At 44.5% G+C, this 19,233-nt stretch overlaps 1 protein-coding gene across 1 annotated transcript in view; it reads right to left on the minus strand.

The window, feature by feature from the left end:
* Window positions 1–4,914, minus strand: part of TMEM163 (transmembrane protein 163) — a 256,522-nt gene extending 251,608 nt beyond the window's left edge. The window contains exon 1 of the mRNA XM_003794372.1: window positions 4,663–4,914. Coding sequence (XP_003794420.1) covers window positions 4,663–4,858 — 196 coding nt within the window. The 5' untranslated portion in view covers window positions 4,859–4,914. The remainder of the gene's footprint in view (window positions 1–4,662) is intronic.
* Window positions 4,915–19,233: the final 14,319 nt, after the last annotated feature.

Here is a 19,233-nt window from a genome sequence, read left to right on the forward strand (position 1 = left end):
GGGGCATTTTACACGTATTCATGACGGAAAAGGCATCACCTCATTTGTCTGAGTAGGTAACAGATTAAGCCTCTAGTTGCCAAAAATTGCATCTTGTTCAAATATTAAAACAAGGACTCTGCTAAAACTTCTAAGTACCCTTTATAACCTAGACTTGAGCATCCCTAAGTCCTAAACAAAGCGAGAGGGAACGTCAAGAAGGCTGCTTAGTAAGCCCAGTTCGCATCCCAGAGATTTTTAAATAATTGAAACCTATATGCTAATACAAGATCAAAAGGGATATGTGAATGCAAATGTTGAGTATAAACACCATCTCCATCATCTCACAATAAAAATCTCTCTAAACCTTGCATCATAAATGCACTTGGATGGGAAATAAAAAATGAAAAAATGTTATCCCCTCACTTGTCAAATTCTTCCCCAGGTACAAGTGATTTCAAATGAAAATACAGCATGTCCCTTTGTCTACTCCTTCCCTAGATGCCAGAAAAACACCCCATTCTAATTTTTAACTACTATCACCAGTTAAAGCCCTATCCTAGAATGAGCAGATTTCACACATCCTTAATAATTTATGTACCTTTCCCAAATGATATAAAAATCTCCATTTCATCCTGGCCAATTGATTTTCAGGTGAAGTGAAGCTATAACATTAAGTACTGACTCAAATAAGCAGTTCATTTGCTGGCTATTTAGACAGTAACCATCTCCAGAGGTTTATACACTGGGGGAAAAAACAAGGTTCCTTTTAGAAGGAGATTTAGTTTTCTAAGAAGGACAACAGTGTTCTAGATTTTCTATTCTGCCACCTAACACTTAGTCTTTCTTCCAAAGTTATCTGGTTTCAATAATATAACTGTTCCTGACCACACATGTGGAACAATCTATATGCCTCACCCACCATTTAGATGCCACTCCCCTGCAGGTGTTTCTGATGACACACCCTGTAGGCTAGACTGCCTTGCTAAGGGGACACTTGCATCCTCTCAGCAGTAGCACTTCTCCACAACTGATCCTGTGTGTGCTTTCCCCAGGAGAATTTTCAATAAATAAATTTTTTTTTTTTTTTGAGACAGAGCCTCAAGCTGTCCCCCTGGGTAGAGTGTCGTGGCATTACAGCTCACAGCAACCTCCAACTCCTGGGCTCAAGCGAGTCTCCTGCCTCCGCCTCCCAAGTAGCTGGGACCACAGGTACTCGCCACAGCACCCGGCTATTTTTTGGTTGCAGCCGTCATTGTTGTTTGGCGGGTCCGGGCTGGGGATTCGAACCCGCCACCTTAGGTGTACGTGGCTGGCGCCTTAGCCGGTTGAGCTATAGGTGCCGAGCCAATAAATAAATTTTTAATAAAATTTTTAAAAATTGGAGTAAGTTCTATGGGAAGACTGTCCAAAAAAGGGAAGGACTTTCCCATTTCTATCCAATCTTTGCTTATTGCCTACTGAATTTCCTTTCTAAAAATACAGCCAATACCCAGAATAGAAAACTTTTTTGCTTCTCAAAGGGAAGTGGAATATGATGACCCACTAAAACCCAGCTCACAAGTGAATGGTCCATATACAGGTGTCACTACACTCACATTGAAAGCAGGCACCCAACCACAAAGATATGGTGAAAATTCCTAAGGTTTTCAGGAATCCGTGCTTCAGGGGTAGAAGAAAGGCAGCCTGGAGAGGCAGAACATCAGTAGAGAAGCTAAGACAGGCCTCAGATGTGCAAACAGAGTTGGATCCTGCCTACCCATAGCTGGGTTCCATATTTGAATTTCAACCTCATTCAAGTTTCACATATTTGCCATTTGGGCCTGGAAGTACTAAGATAAGGCTATATTAATAAAGTCTGATTCCTTATTTATTTGAGGGGCAAGAGGATACAAATACATGTAGAGAGATTAGAGCCATCAGTCATTTCCACACTAGTATGAATTAGCACCATTTGCTTTCTCCTAAGGGTTTGTCAAGCTTGAATTCTCTGAAGGAAGGAGAATTTTCATTAGATGTGAAGGTAATGGGAAATGCTGAAGCATATAACTCTTTAAGGTTAAGCTGGCCAGGCCCTAAGGTTTGGGATACAATGATGCAAAAAACACATGTGAAGAGAAACAGTGGATATTGAAAGGGGAAGATGACTAACATAAACTCGGCCTATTTTTTTATGTCTGTTTAGTCCCTGAAGGTCTTAGGCCACAGAGCTCTCGGTCCTAGAACTACAAGCACCACAAATGGCACTGTGGTTACTGACATTCTGAGCTAGCTAGGCTTGTGGGAACCAGCTCACATAATTTCTAAGGGGAAAAAAAGGAAAGGGAAGGAAAGGAAAAAGGAAATGAAAAGAAGAAGGCCTCCCAAGTCCCAGGACACTAGAATACAAAACAAACCTTTGACTGGAGTTACCCTTGGTCTGTAATAGCATCCAGATAGCTCAGAAGGAAGTTAGGACAAAAGACAATGCCAAATACAGTCGTCCCCCCCCCCTACACCCCAACACACACACACTCTCTCTATATATATATAGGTATTCAGGCCTAGAAGAAAGCAAGCCAGGCAGCGTGGAGAGAACACAGCAGGCAACTGCTGAGGTTCCTCCCCTTGAAATCCTCTCAGCTGCACTCAAACCATCCCCAAGAGACACAAAAATCAATCGATACTGAAAAGATGCAGCCCCATAAGGAAAAATAACACAAACACCAAATATTACAATAAACCTTCCCGGGTAACCTTCTGATTTATTTAACAAAAATGACTCATTCACCATGAACACTCTGCCATCAGGAATGGGTCAAACAAAAGAATGTCACATTGACTTTCAGTTTTCAATGCCACACAGCACTGGGTTCTTTAGGGGAGAGGGTTTATCCTAACAGAGAGATTGTGTGTGACTTGCAATGCTTTTACACAGTGACAGTTTATGAACAGTCAGCGCTTTCATGCTATAATATAATAGAAAATGAAATTCTGTTGACCATTTAAAAATAACTTAAGAATGAATTCAGAAGGGCTTTTTTACACTTAAACGTGAACTACAAAATGATGTTAAATCTTAGCTCATCCTAGCACTTTTTCCCTCCCATCATTTTTGGGGGGAAGAGAAAAATAGCCTAGCTCTTAAAGATGACCTGCAATGCTACAAAAATAAGCTCAACCCAGGTTTCTGTCTTTCTCCCATATAAGATTTTAAAATCCTACAATACTAGTTGGAGGAGGCAAAGGTAATTAATTAACACAGCCTAGATAATAAAAACGATAGGTTTTGCTGGGTGTTTGTAATGTCTCTCAAAAGGCATCCAGTTACGTGAGACCACGGGGAGAAACCGCAACATAGGTGCAGAATTCGTTGCAACTGGAGCAGCTCCAGTTCTCGCCGAGCATCTCGGCGGATTCTCTGAGAAATGCCGTTTCCATGTCATTCTGTTTCATATGCTATAGTTTAGAATTTCTAAAGAGAAGGAGATCGTGCATCCGAACACTAAACCAGAATAAAAATGTACAGGAGATACTAAGAATAGGACAGAAACCTGCTAAGTCTAAAATACATAAACTCGCCATGGCCAACAAACTCAGGCTTCCAAGAAAAGGGAGAGGCTGTGGAAAGAGCCGGCTTCCCCTGAAGGGCCTGGCTGCAAGAATCCCGCTTTGGCCTCTAATCAGTTTTAGCAGAACCACAGATGCTTTTCGAGGGGGTACAGTTTGGATCTGGATTCACCAATAAGTAGAAAAGGCGTAGGCGCGACCAAGAACAAGGCTCGCTCCTCAGCTCCTCAAGGAATCTAAGCCTAAAAGAAACGAGCGAGGGGTGGAGGAGAGAAACGCGGGAATGAACAGCGGAGTCTCTCCGGTCCTATGAGGGCAACTCGGAGAGGCATCGAAGTAGAGTTTGGCCTACTAGGAAAGAAAGGGACCTTGGCGGGTTTCAGGCCAGCGGTGAGGGCTTAGTTCTGAAGGTTCTAGAGACGCCCCCTCCGGGAACTACCGGGGTTCAGCGGCATCTATCCAGATGAGGTTGGTGGCCCAAGCCCAGATGTCCCAGCCCTGCACTCCCATACCAGACGGGAGTGAGTGACCCACTGCGATCCGCGTCCCGGATATCGGGGCGCGCGAGGACAGCGGCGGCCCGGGGCCGGGCTCACTCCCCTCCTTGTGCCCTTTGGCGCGGCTGGCAGCCGGGCAGTGGCCGAGGGACACCCCGCAGCTGCACCGGCTGAGGGAAGTTCTCCCAGGGAGCCGGCGGGGGGCAGAAGGGGCGCGGAAAGGAGGATGCATCGAGCTGGATCCCTCCGAGCAGTTTCCTAGGAGTGCTCGGTTCCTAAAGAACAATAAATGCCTCCTGCAAACTTTTCCAGTGGGCGCCGAAGGGGCTGGCGCTGTCCGAGAGCAGAGCGCCGGCCCAGGCGGGGTCGACCTGGAGGCAGCCGGGTTCTGGGGCTTCGGGGGGAAGAAGCTGCCGCCGAGGCGGTGCCCGCCGCAGGAGGTGGGGCTGCCGCCCTCCGCTCGCCGCGCCTTCGCCGGGAAGTCCCGGCTCCGCTTCCCCGCGCGCTCCCGGCCCGGAGCCCCGCGCCCCGTCCGGTCCATCCCGCGAGTGGTCAGAGGCGGCCCGGAGCAGAGGCTCCTCGTCGGGCCGGCCCAGCCCCGAGGAGGGCCCGGGAGACCAGGGCGGTGTGTGCTCACCTCGGTCCTCTAGCCCGTCGCTGAACTGGCCGCTCTCGCTGATCCGCACCTGCCGCTCCTCCTCGGGCTGCGGCGGCTCGCGCTCCGGGGAGCTCAGCGGGCCGGGGGCGGCAGCCAAGGGCGCGTGGCCCCGGGGCGGCGACCGGACGGCGGGCCCCGGGGTGTTGCGGCGCTCCACGCCCGCGGCCGGCTCCATGGCACGGGGCTGCGGCTCACGGCGGCGGCGACAAGCGCGGCGGGGACTCGAATCAGAAGTGCGAGGTTCCGAGGCTTCGGTGGGAGGAGGAACGGACTGACCGACCGCGTGGACAGGGAGGGAGGGAGCGAGGGCGGGCGCCAGAGTAGAGGTGCACCTTGCGGGAAGAGGGGGATGTCGGAGAGCGGCGCGGCTCGGCTGCCGGTGGCGGAGGCTGGGGCCGCGTTGTCGCCGCCACGCTCCGCCCCTGGGGGCAGGTGCGGGCGGCAGGGACCCGCCCCGAGGCCGTGGCGCGGGAGCGGGCGCACCAAAGCGGGTGGGGAGGGAGGAACTCGGTCCCTCCAGCAGCGTGGAAGCTGGGGACACTGTTTAGCGGGGTGGGCACCCGCAAGCGGCTCCGGCTGGGCTGGGCTAAGGAGTAACCAGGGACCCTCCCCATCCGCACCACCGGATGGTGCCCAAAGGGGACCCCTCGGACCAGATTCCTCTGCGGTCCAGAAGCCAGCGGCCACGCATGGGCAGGAGAGCGGGAAGCGCCCTTAATTTGGTATCTTTCTTTTCTGGAGCTACACAGGGTGTCGAGGTCTCCCCCCTGGGCCTCCATCCTCACCGCTGGTCCTAGGAAGACAAGCTCCACTGTCCCCGAGCCCGTCGGTCTTGGCCCTTATCCTAGGAGCTTTAACTCTCTTGCTTTGTATCCTGAGCACCAATTTAGCCAGAGGATGGAGTATCTTTCTCACCAGGTGGGAACCTGGAAGATGCTCGCATTCAAGGCTTCCCATTGCCCTGAGCTTTTGTCCTATCCAGTTTCCACCCCAGCTCCTTATTTCCCTCTGGGTGTCCAGATATCCCTCCTATTAGGAGTGTCCCCTGGCTGTCCCAGCCCTATACATGTTTCCCCACGTCCAATCGCCTTATCTCTTAACTCTTGCATGGTAGAGCTGGTCTCCCCAGTGAGGCAGCGACCTTGTCCACGCTGAGATCACGCAGCTTTCTGGCAGCCCAGAGAGGTGCAAGGGAGAACAGATTCAGCTTGAACTTGTTTGGACTCTAAACAGTATACCCCAAAGTAGGACAGTTTGGTGTGCCTCCCCCAAATCCAGACCTCACAAAACAAATCGCTTTATTATTGAATATTAAAAGGATTTGTTCTGCAAAATTTGGATGCAGGTGAAAGGCTGCACTCAAGGATCCAGAAGGCCCACATGTGTCCTCAAAGCCTCAGGTTCCCCAGCCCTTGGGAGGAAGGAATATGGCCCAGAAAGGTCAAGAAGAATCCGGACAAGCCTGGTTGCGTTTCCCCCCTCAGTCTATTACTGTCAGGTCGGACCCTTTTGACCAACCACATTTCTACATGGCTGTCCATTCTTCACCAAACCTAAATATAAAAAGTTTTCCCAAGGTCTTTGGATCTTCATTTCTGAAGGCTTTTCCACCAATTAAAACTTTGATTAAATAAATTTTTATGCTTTTAGTGTTACAGGAATGTTAGCCATGACCCTTACCATAGAGAGGAAAGGGATCAGAGATCAAATCTTTCTGCCCTTTCAGTTTCAATGGTGTAAACATGAAACTCTAGAGTCTAGATTCCAGCTTTAGATTCACAACAGTCTCTAAATTTAATCTGAGTACTCTAAAATATCAATTCCTCATTCATAGGCGTCCACCATGTTTTTTAAAGTAACCTTTTCCTTTCTCATTTCGGCTTTGCTTGTGATTGAAATCAGAGTAGGATTTAAATGCCTTTGTGGTGCAGTGGGAACATCCCCAGAAATAGGAAGAAGATCTTATTTTATTTTGTTTATCTTGTTGTTGTTGTCACTGTATTGGAATTAGAAGATTTGAATTTGGCCAACTCACCTTACTTTTTGGACCACTAATTTCTCCAACTACAAACTGAAAGAGTTGAACTAGATTATTTCAAAAGTTCCTTCTTGCTGGAAAGGGAGAGGGAGGGAGGGAGAGAGAGAGAGAGAGAAAGAAAGATGCTATGATTACTTGGATGAAAACAATGAAAATGCCCACGAATCCTGGTTCTGTCTTCTAAGGCAGACCATCCTTCAGATATACAGAAGGTGACCCCAAAATGTATACACATTATAAGAAAGAAAAAAAACCTTATTAAAATGGTAATACTCAATATATACTGATAACAAAAGATGAATACATTGAACCTGGCAATTGCAGAAGTCAAACATGACTTGAACATTACAAATTTAATACAGTTTTAACCTTTCTTTAAATGTGTATATATCTGAGTGGTGCCTGTGGCTCAGTGAGTATGGCACCGGCCCCATATACCAAGGGCGGCAGGTTCAAACCCGGGCCCAGCTGAACTGCAACAAAAAAATAGCCAGGAGTTGTGGCAGGTGCCTGTAGTCCCAGCTACTCAAGAGGCTGAGGCAAGAGAATCACCTAAGTTCAGGAGTTTGAGGTTGCTGTGAGCTGTGTGATGCCATGGCACTCTGGGCGATAAAGTGAGACTCTGTCTTTACAAAAAATAAATAAATAAGTGTGTATATATCTTTTTCGCACCCTCTGTATTTGCAGAGCCATCCCCTCCCCCAACTTTTTTCCTCCTAGTAATCCCGTCAATGACTCTCAAAGAATCACCTGGTGAGTCAAAGAACAAAAATACCCAAGCCCCCACTGCTAAAGAGTCCATCATAGTTGACATATAATAGGGCTAGGACCTGAGCCCAAGTATTTTTAGGACCCCTCCCCATTCTCAAAGTTATCTGGGGCTTTGGGGTTTGTTTGTTTGTTGTTGTGTTTTGTTTTGTTTTTGGCAGTTTGGGGCCAGGGTTGGGTTTGAACCCACCACCTCCGGTATATGGGGCCAGCACCCCACCCCTTTGAGCCAAAGGTGCCACCCAGCTTTGGGGTTTTTTTTTAATCATTATTTCTTCCTAGATCTCTGAGATTCTAATTCAATAGTTCTGGGGTCTGGCTGGGAATCTTTCTTTAAACCCCTCTCCCCTACACACACCCACACAACATTCTGATGTTGATTGCTGTTCTGTAACCATGGTTTGTGATTCTCTCAAACTCAGTATTCTCCACAGTGTTGACCATCTAACTGTCTGGTCTACACACACTCTCGCTCTCACATACACACATGCACACCCACACGCACACACACACATCTCCAAGGTCTGCAGCAGACTCTGTCCTAAGGAGCCAGTATCATTGTTCTTTCCTCTGGTTCCTTCGTTGGTCCTATAAGTCCAACGTATGTCAAACTTGAATGTGCAGATGAACACTGGGCCTTCTTGTTAAAATGAAGGTTCTAATTCAGTAGGTCTGACACAGAGGCTGAAATTCTCCATTTCTAGCAAACCTCCAGGTGCTGCTGATGTGCTAGTCTGAAGACCAACCACACATTGAGAAGTAAACATCTAGGAGTTATTGCTTATCCGTGGGAGAAATATATTTTTCTTCTCATTTCAGGCTGTCCTGATTCAACAATCTGCTACTGTCTTCTCCAGAAAGATTTCTCTGATTCCAGCTCACCCCTGGACACTCCTTCTTCTGAACTGTAAGTGATTAATAATTCACTGCGTATTTCATGTGTGAGGCCAGGATGGTGATGCTTGCCTGATCCATATTCCTCACTCACATACACTTACCTGGATGTCAAGGACATGGTGTTCACCCAAGCAATCCCTGGGAGATAACATTAGCTTAACATTCCTGGAGGACCCACCATGTGCCTGGAACCTGGCTAAGTCTTTTTTACAGGCAATGTCTTCCTAGCTTAGTTACTACTGTCCTCACTCCACAAAGAAACCAAGGCGCCGCTCCCGGGTTAGGCTCTGTCCAGCTCTACAGCCCACAGCGGTACCGCCCTCTATGGGGCGCTTTGGAAATTTGCAGGTGCTTTCTTTGGTTAGATATCACAGAGAAGAAAGGAGAGAGTCTCTAGCATTTACTGGGGCGGGCGGGTCTGTATTTGGAAGATTGTGTTCCACGTGGCTTTCCTATGTAAGCTCTGACCTTTGGTTCACTTATGTGGTAAAATGTGCTTCTAATTACATGAGAACTTTCACTGTGTTTTAAATGTAAACACAAAATATTTTTGCACTTTTTGAATACACACAGAATTTTCTGGAAATGCATCTACTGTATAAGTCTAGGAAAGATGATACTCTATTTACTGTTTTGGAATATCAGGACACTGAAGCCAGTTCCACTCATGGAATCTGAGTCAGTGATCAGCACATGTCTACCTGCCACAGGCCCAGTAACTCCATATGTGTGTATTTGTTTAGGTCTCATTTCAAAATGACAAAAAAACAAACAAACAAACAGTGTTTTCTACAGTCTTCTAACTAGCTACCAAAAAAAGAAAAGAAAACTAAAAGTGTCAATAGTATTCCAGAGTCTTGTCTTTCTGCTCATAAGTTATAAGCAGGTGCAAATATCTGCCGCCTTCTTTATGACTTCTCATCCAGTTCTGAGTAGATATTTATAAAAGCAAATGTAAACTAAGTATGTATTGCTTTATTTTTTATTCCTCCTTTATTATAATTTAGGTTGTTATATTGATTTTTAAACTATGTGTATATTAGTTATGTGATTTCATAAGCACAATAGTAGTAAATAATCTCAAATAATTGTTATAAACAGGAAGATTTAATCATTGTAGCCAAGAAGAGCCTAAGGAGACATGACCACTAAAAGTAACATGGCATTCTGGATGAGATCTTGAAATAGAAAAAGGACAGTAGGTAAAAATTAAGGAAATATGAATAACTTTAGTTAATAATATATCAATTATGGTTCATTAGTTGCAATAGATGTACACTAATGTAAAATTTTGGTAACAGGGAACACTGAGTTTATAGTATACAGAACTGTCTTTTCAATTGTATGCCAATCTAAAACTGTCCTAAAATTAAAGTCTACTAGGAAAGTTTTTAAAAGGGAGGAAGGGAAGGCTTAAGTGTGAGAGACAGACACCCTAACTGTGAACTTTACCCATGGCAAAAGCGAGAGAACGCAAAAGCAAAGTGCTCACAAATTTTATTACAGTCACAAAGAATAAAGTGTTTATCAGCATTGACAAGAAAGATGGACTACGATAAGAATTAAACTAATATTCACAATTTCAATCCTATTTCACTGGCTTCTATTGGATCTTATTTTTAGTATAGGTTAGGATTTGAGGAGTTTGTTAAGTTTGTGGAATCTCATATTCTTAAATCAGTGAGTTTTCATCAGGACATTTCAGAACATTACACGTAGGTAAGAGCATGTGGGCATAAAACCTGACTGCTGAAAGATAAGAAATTGAGTGCTGTCCTTTTTTGTTCTTCTCTATTCTTTTTACATTTTCAATAAAACCTCTAATTTAAGGAATACACACAGGACAAGGAATAAAGACCCAGAAGCCAAAGGAAACAAAGTAGACATTAAGAATCTCAGTTGAGGCTCAGCACCTGTAGCTCAGTGGCTAGGGCGACAGCCACATACACTGGAGCTGGCGGGTTCGAACCCAGCCCAGGCCTGCCAAACAACAATGACAACTACAAGCAAAAAATACCCGTGTGTTGTGGCCAGTGCCTGTAGTCCCAGCTACTTTGGAGGCAGAAGCAGGAGAATCACTTAAGCCCAAGAGTTTGAGGTTGCTGCGAGCTGTGACGTGACAGCACTCTACCAAAGGTGACATAGTGAGACTCTGTCTCAAAAAAAAAAAAATAAAAATAAAAAAAGAGTCTCAGCTAAGAATAAAAGTCACAGTCACCTCTGGTGGAGCCCCCTAACGGTCATGGGTGTTCTCAAGACACTGCACATGAAAATCCACTTAGTCTTTGTAACCCTATAAAGCAGATACAGTGCTATTGACATCCCCATTTTAAAGGTAAAGAGACTGAATTGTTTCTAGAATAAAGTCTTATATGTTTTGGGTTGTCCTGCCACCTTTTCTCTCTTTCTGTGCCATCTTGTCCCTCTGCAGCCCTCCACCTCCATCTCGCCAGCTGGACAATATATCTTTGGTTCCCCAAATTTGCCTGGATAATTTAGTCATGCCTCTGTCTTTTGCCTTTGCTGTTTTATCTTTCTGGAAGGGTCTTCTGAGCCCTCCCTCAATCCCAGCCAAATGTGGGCACAGCTGAGTATCTTCTGCTCTCTCAAGAATTACATTCTCTCCAAATCTTTACTGATTTACCCCCCATGAACGGGTTCTGATCTTTCTCACTGTTTTTCTCTATTTATACCTTATACATACTTCTATTACAGCCATTAAATACCTTATTTTTCTAATTTGGTTAATATGCCAATTTCTTTCTGCCTGAGAGAAAATTTCTTAAGCCAAGAACACAGTTTTTTCATCCTAGTGTTTGAGGCATTTGCCACAATGCAGTGTAAGTGGGGGGAGGAGGTAGTTGAAGGAACAAGTAAGTGCTTAGCTGCTTAGCTGCCCCCACCCAGCCCAAGAGTTGAAGGTTGCTGTGAACTATGATGCCATAGCACTCTACCCAGGGTAACAGCTTAAGATTCCATCTCAAAAAGAAAATTCACAGAAAACATGTATTATGAAAAAAATGCATGTATTTCAAAATTTTTCACCAAAATAAACTCATACTAACTTGTTACAACATGTCTGAACAGGATCTAGTTTGAGCCACTAGGAAAGATAAGATGTCAGTTTGAAAAGAGCCCCTATCAGAGTAACATGAATTCTGATAACCCATCCACATCACTTCGTGAGAAAAAATTAATCTTGCTTATGCTCTAATTGAAAAGGACCAACAATTAACAGCAGAAATAATAGCCAACACCATAGACATCTTAATTGGTTTGGCTTGCACAGTTATGACTGAAAAATTAAAGTTGAGTAAACTTTCCACTTGATGGGTTCAAAAACCATTGCACCCAGATCAGCTGCAGACAAGACCAGAGCTTTCAATGACATTTTAAACAAGTGCCATCAGATCCTAAAGCATTTCCTCAAAGAACTGTAATAGGAGATGAAGCATGGCTTTACCACTACAATCCTGAAGACAAAGCACAATCAAAGCAAGAGGTGGAAGTGGTTCAGTCGAAAGTGTACCAGTCAAAAGCAAAGATCATGGCAACAGTTGTGGGCATTCTCAAAACATTTTGCTTGTTGACTTTCTAGAGGGCCAAAGAATGACAGCGTCTCACTGGGCTAGGTAATATCTCAGGGTGGTTTTGATTTGCATTTCTCTGATGATTAAGGACAATGAGCATTTTTGCATATGCTTGTTAGCCATTTGTCTGTCTTCTTTAGAGAAGATTCTATTCATCTCCTTGCCCATTGATATAAGGGATTGTTGGCTATTTGTTGTTGTTGTCGCTTAATTTGAGTTCCCTGTGGATTCTAGTTATCAGACTTTTGTATAATTCATAATATGCAAGTATCTTTTCCCATTATGATAGTTGTCTATTTGCTTTGGTTGTTGTCTCCTTAGCTGTACAGAAGCTATTCGATTTAATTAAGTCATATTTGTTTGGTTTTTTTTTTTTTCATTGCTGGAAAGGATGTGGAGAGAAGGGAACACTTTTACACTGCTGGTGGGAATGCAAACTAATACAATCCTTTTGGAAGTAAGTATGGAGAATCCCCAAAGAATTCAAACTAGACCTCCCATTTAATCCTGCAATCTCATTACTGGGCATCTACCTAGAAGAAAAAAAATCATTTTATCATAAGGACATTTGCACTAGACTGTTTATTGCAGTTCAATTTACAATTGCCAAGTTGTGGAAACAACCTAAATGCCCACCAATCCAGGAATGGATTAACAAGTCAAGGTGTATGTATACCATGAAGTACTATACAGCCACTAAAAAGGATGGTGACTTTACATCTTTGGTATTAATTTAGACAGAGTTAAAATATATTATTAGTAAAGCATCACAAGAATAGAGAAGCAGGAATCCAATGAGGATTCTGATATGAGGACAATTGATGCTAGAACATGGAGGAGGAAGGGAGAATAAGGGAGGGGAGAGAGGGAAGGAGGGAGAGGGGTGTGAAGCCATGGTGTGTAACACACCTCTTGGGAGCAGGACACTATTAATAGAGGGTCTTCACCCAGAAAACCCAAGCAGTATAACTTGGCTCATTATATCCTCAATGATTCCCCAACAATAAAAAAAAAAGTATGAAAAAAGAAAGAATGATAGCATCTACTTATTATGAGTGTGTTTTGAGAAAACTAGCCAAAGCTTTAGCAGAAAAATTCATGTGAAATCTTCACCAAAGAGTTCATCTCCACCATAACGATGCTCTTGCTCATTCCTCTATCAAATAAGAGTAATTTTTCAAGAATTTTGCTGGGAAATTATTAGGCATCCACCCTAATCCACCCTAAGGAGTCTTGACATGGCTCCTTCTGACTTCTTTTTGCTTCATGATCTTTTTTTCTTTTTTTTTTGAGACAGAGCCTCAAGCTGTCCCCCTGGGTAGAGTGCTGTGGCATTACAGCTCACAGCAACCTCCAACTCCTGGGCTCAAGCGAGTCTCCTTCCTCCGCCTCCCAAGTAGCTGGGACCACAGGCGCCTGCCACAACGCCCGGCTATTTTTTGGTTGCAGCCGTCATTGTTGTTTTTTGGCGGGTCCGGGCTGGGGATTCGAACCCGCCACCTTAGGTGTACGTGGCTGGCGCCTTAGCCAGTTGAGCCATTTGCTTCATGATCTTAAAAAATCTTTGAAGCTTACTCATTTTTCTTTCTTGGTAATGTTAAAAAAGAATGCCTAAACATAGTTAAATTCTCAGGACCCTCAGTTCTTTAGGGATAAACTAAATGGCTGCACCTACAAAAGTGATGAAGATTATTTTGAGAAACAAAGTTTATAGTTTTTATTTTTATCTTTTAATTCCATTTTCCACAAACTTTTTGAAGTCCCCTTATTGAGACCCTCACTTCATCAATGAGAGGGGGATCGGGAGGGAAAGAAAAGGAAGAGAGGAAAGAGGGACAGACACTGAACAAACATGGAGCAAAAGTCCTAGGCTTCATTCTGTTTGGACCAAATCTGCCCAGACGCTTATGTACAAATCAATCCTTGAGACCTGGGGAATTCTAAGTACTGATTGGTCAGGCCTCATTCCTAAACCAATCTCTGTGGCAGGAAGGATGGCATTATCTTAGTTCCATGAATAGGGCCAGCCTCTAGGCATGAGGTCAGTTCCCCAAACCAAATAAATGGCTACTATGTAAGGGGTATATACAGTTGGGATAGATGATAGGAAGGCCACTATATTATTCATTTCTGTGAATATCCCTTGAAAATTTGGGGGGGGAGTGTCTAAATATACACTCATATATACATAAACACATATACTTAATTTTAATTAAAATAGGATCACACTATTCTGCATTTTTACAAGCATATAAATCAACCTTGTCTTTTAAAGTTGCAAAGCATTCCATTACATGAGTAAAGAACATATTATTTAACTATGTCCCTAGTTGGTGAATACTTAGATTCTTTTAAATATTTCTTCTGCAAAAATACTACAGTGACCATTTCATTCTGAACAATATCTTAAACGGAAAATATAATGTAATTTTTGGGAAAGCTATAGCTGTCCCTGGATATTGGAGGCACTTGGTTGTAAGACCTCTGTGGATAACAAAATCTATGGATGCTCAAGTCTTACATAAAATGGTATAATATATACATATAAGCTATGAACATCTTCCAGTATACTTTAAATCACCTCTACATTACCTAGTTCAATGTAAATGCTATGTAAATAGATATTGCAATGTATTATGTTTTATGTGTTTTTAAAATTATTGTATTGTTATCTTCTATTGTTTTTTTCTGAATATTTTTTGTATTCTGTTGAATCCAAAGATGCAGGAACCATGGATACAGAGGACCAACTATATTTTAAATGCTTTTTTTTAATACCTAAAGTTCATGAACACAAGAGCGTACAGTATTCTTTGAAAGTCAGCTAGATATAACTCTATCAAGTCTCTATCCAAAGAAGGATTTCTTTTTCTTTTATCATGTCGCTTACCGTAGATATGAGCTATACTGCCTCTGTCAGGGGGGTAGTAAATATTTCATTGTTGCTCTAGATGGAGTGGAAATAAAAGGCAATCTGGAATCTCATCCAGCCCATAATTGGAGTGAGAACAGGTGGGATACCCATAGCTACTCTGGGCCTCACAGCAGCAATACAAAGTAATTACTATCACCTCCATCTTACAGCTAAGAAAACTGAGCATTGGAGAGGTTGAAAGTGATTTTCCTGAGGTCACACAGCTAGGGGATGAACAAAATAGGACCACAGAGTCTGGCTCCACAAGCTCCAGCCCTCCCTACTGGCCCACGTGCTCCTCCACGGACAGGAGATGAGTCTGGGTAAGTGGCTGTTCTGTGTTCTTTTATGTGATACTCAGGCAGGTGCAGCCACAAGAGGGGACACAGGAAAGACTCAGGAAAACAAAGCTTATACTCACAGGTCCTGGGGACAGGAGTCATGGCGTGCCACGTAGGGCCACATGGGGAAGACAGCAGAGTGGGCAGAAGACAGAAGACAGGGACAAGGTTTAGGCCAGAGCCTATATTGGGTTTTCCATGGATGAAGCAAGGTAAGGCATGTGAACAGTTTAGGACTGGCTATTTAGAATAAGTTCAATGGGCTCTGGGCTAGAGGGGTGGGCGCTGGTTGCCTAGCACGTGGCTCTGAGATGATTAAGGCAGCCGGTATATGGTCTCCTGGGGTGTATGGGCCTAAGAAAGGAAATATGGCTTTGGGTTCCTTAGTTTGCACGTCAAAGACATGCTCCAGGCTGGGCCCTTTGTTATCTCTAAGAATTGGCTAGCTCCTAGTGGGGCAATCTCTCCTCAGCCAGAAAGGTTTTGGGGTTTTTTTATTAATTAATTAATTTATTTAGACAGCGTTTCATTCTATTGTCCTGAACCTCAGACTCCTGGGTTCAGGTGGTCCTCCTACCTCAGCCTCCAAAGAGCTGGGACTACAGGTGCCTGCCACAATGCCTGGCTTGTTTTTCTGTTTTTAGTAGAGATAAAGTCTTGCTCTTGCTCAGGCTGGCCTCAAACTCTTGAGCTCAAGGGATTTTCCCACCTCAGCCTCCCAGCAGGAAGGATTTTTTAAAGTGTCAAAAGATCATAATACAAAAAAGAATCATAATACACAGAAGATTTCAAAGTATATTTACTATATAATGGGGAAGGAGGAAGAGCTACTGGAGACCACACTGACAAAGTGACTCAATTTCCAAGAATGAGCCAATGGCAGTCCCCTAATTCTATGGCATCACAGATTCCACTGGTCCTGCAGTACCCAAATGACCTGCCTGTAATGCCATGCTCCATCATTTGTCTTTAGAATGTGTGCACCACGTAGGCAAGAAGGATTATCACTTTTATTCATGAATATATCCCAAGTGCCTAGAACAGTGCCTGGAATTTGGTAAACATTTATAAAGTAGAAAAATATTTGTTGGCTTAATGAGAGAGTGAATTAATGATCACCTTCAGTGTAGCCCTTCTTGCTACCATGCAGGCTACCAAGGCCTCTACATAAGGGTAGAAAATTTTGTTCTCTCTCCTCTGTGAAATGTTCTCATCTTTTCTCATGTGGAGAGTGAAAATTATAAGTATTTGTTAGGTAGAAATGCACATCAAGATCTTCAGATGAAGAACCCCTTAATAAGTGGGGGGAAATGTCCCAATAGTACTTTAAAATAGTCATCCTTGGTGGCACAGCCTTGGGAGACTGTGAAGCTTCACAGCTGTTTATAAACTTGAAAATCAGTTCTACTGCTTGTCACCTGGACTCCAGCTTTCACATCCTCTGGGAGTCTGACCTTGAACTCTCATCTCATGATGCCAATGCCATTGAAATAAGCTCAGACTGTTCTATATCCAAGGAAAATGTAAGCAAAGAAAGGCCTCATCTATAACTTTTTAATCCAATGGAAATAAAGAGACCTAAAGGTCCTAGTTCACCTTAGCTATGGCTGCATGTCCTGATTACCTCACTGGACTTTGATATCTTAACATTGGAAAAGGAAGTTGATACTTATTCTACCTAGCTCAGAAAAAGGCCATGAGATGTGCTGTAGAATGCAAATATGAGAGAGAAAGAGATGGGGCCTCGGAGGTCAGATGAGGAACCTGAGGCCCAGCAGAGTATATGAGTGTCCTCCTGTTGCCTGAACAAATTGCCACAAACTTGGAGGCTTGAAACCATACAAATTTATTTTCCTACAGTTCTGAGAGTCAGAAGTCTGAAATGAGTCTTAAGGAGCTAAAAATTACCTTATGGAGTGTCAGCAGGGCTGGTTCCCTCAGGAGACTCCAGAAGAGAATTATTTCCTTGCATCTTCCTGCTGCTGGAGGTGGCAGTCACTCTTGGAATCCTGGTGTACTGCTTCAGTCTCTGCTTCCATCAGTGCATCACTTTCTTCTCTTGGACTCTGATTCTCTTGCCTTCCTCTCATGAGGACATTTGTGATTACAATGAGCCCACTCACACAATCCAGCATAACCTCAAGACGCACAGACAGAAATCAATCATCAAGACCACTGTTTTCTCTCTCCATCCCTTGGTGCCATCACTCCCTAGGTATTGCCACAGTATTGCCTCAGAAAGACTTTTTCCATATGACAGGGAAGATGATCCCTGACAGACCCAGATTTTAATCCTTCCAGCATCTCAGAGGCAAGAAGCTATCTTTCTCCCTTAGTTCCTACAAAGCAGTCCCAAAGATGTGCATTAATTGTCTTGACTTGCTCATATATGCAAAAGTTCCTGGAAGGAGGTTTTGCACAAACCCAACTACCAGAGTGCTGCAAGGGTCCTTACTATGTCAGGGGCTCAAAGAAGACCCCGCTGCTTCTGCAGTCCCATCACCATTAAGACAGCTGTGAGATGGGAAAGGAGCCCCAGTTCTCAGCACTTACTTGTTTAGGTGTAGTCTAGTGAGACAGAACACTCACACAAATCAGGGAAGCAACTTTCTTACTCACCAACAGACAGCAGGAATCAACAGCAACCTCTGTTAGGGCCCACAGAGAGCAGTTTCCCCAGGCTCAGGAAGGCTGCTCAGAGTCTTGGCCGCACTCACCCCACATCACCCTGTAGCTGAGGGACTCTGGAAGCAGTCCACCTGGGTCTGTATACCTGGGTGCCACTGGGTGCTTGTTCACTGAGGACAAGCATTACGTAGCATCTTGTCCTAGAAGGAATGAAGACACTGCCTGGATTGCTCTGGACATTTCCTCCTTATCACAGGATGTATCTTCCACCTGAGAACTGAAAGCAAGATGGAGAATAGCTGGGCCAGTCAAGGGTATCCAGGGACCTGTCCTCTTACAATGCACTCATATCTGAGCCAGTCTCTATACCCAGCAGGGAATGGTCCCTGGGTCCAGCCTGGGTCATGTGCCCATACTGTGGCTGAAGTTGGGGTACAGAGTATGGTATCAGTAGGAAGAAAAGGAGGAAAATCATTCCAGGCAACCAAAATCTATGGCCACCTCAGCCTCCAGCTTCTCTACAAGTGTTCCACAGCCATGGTTTATGGAGGTAGCAAGAGACCGCAATGAGGCAGAAGTCAGGGAGAGGGTGAAGATAGAAAGACTGGGCCTGGGGGTGTACACCTGTGCAGTTACTCCTCAGATCCTGGGGAGGCAGTGGTTTCAAGGAGGGATGCTGGGAGTGGATGCCAACATGGGTGGGGAGCCCAAAGCCATGACACACCTCTGGAGCAAGATGGAGCACCTGTATGGGGACAGCTGCCTCCAGCTTCATGTTCCCCCTCTACAGGAGACTGTCTTTCTGGATTCACTGAGCTTGTCTGGGACTCTACAGGAGCAGGGCCCAAGACAGGTTTTTGGTGCGAGTGATGTCAGGGAAGCAGAATGAGCAACATAGGATAGAACAGAGGAAGAAGGCAAGAAAAGGGTAGGTTGGGCTGAATTCTACTGGCACCTTGATCCACAGGCACTTGTGTAGCACACAGGGCACCAAAATTACATGACTTTGAGAGGAGGAGGCACCAGCCTTTTCCACCCTGTATTTGTTAGTCATTGGCTGGGGTGGCCCCCAGAAGTAAAGCAGACATTTCCAGGTAAAGTGGCTCCTGTTAGCTACGAGCTTGAAAGAAACCAGCTGTGGGCTATGAACAGAAACTCACAGTAGCAGGGAAGTGACAAGGTAGCAGTACCTGGCAGATTAAAGCAGATAAGGGTTAGGCCCCAAAGCACCCCTTTCAGGGCTCTTGTGAGATAACATATTTCCAGTGGCTGTCACAGTGCTGGGGGTTATCATCATCATCTGTACATTATCCCCATTGTGCAGAAGTAATACCAAGCATCACATAATGCATGATTCTCAGCAGAAGCTGCTCA

Source organism: Otolemur garnettii, unplaced genomic scaffold (genome assembly GCF_000181295.1).
Source record: "Otolemur garnettii isolate 467f Iridium unplaced genomic scaffold, OtoGar3 scaffold00080, whole genome shotgun sequence".
Classification (NCBI taxonomy): Eukaryota; Metazoa; Chordata; class Mammalia; order Primates; family Galagidae; genus Otolemur; species Otolemur garnettii.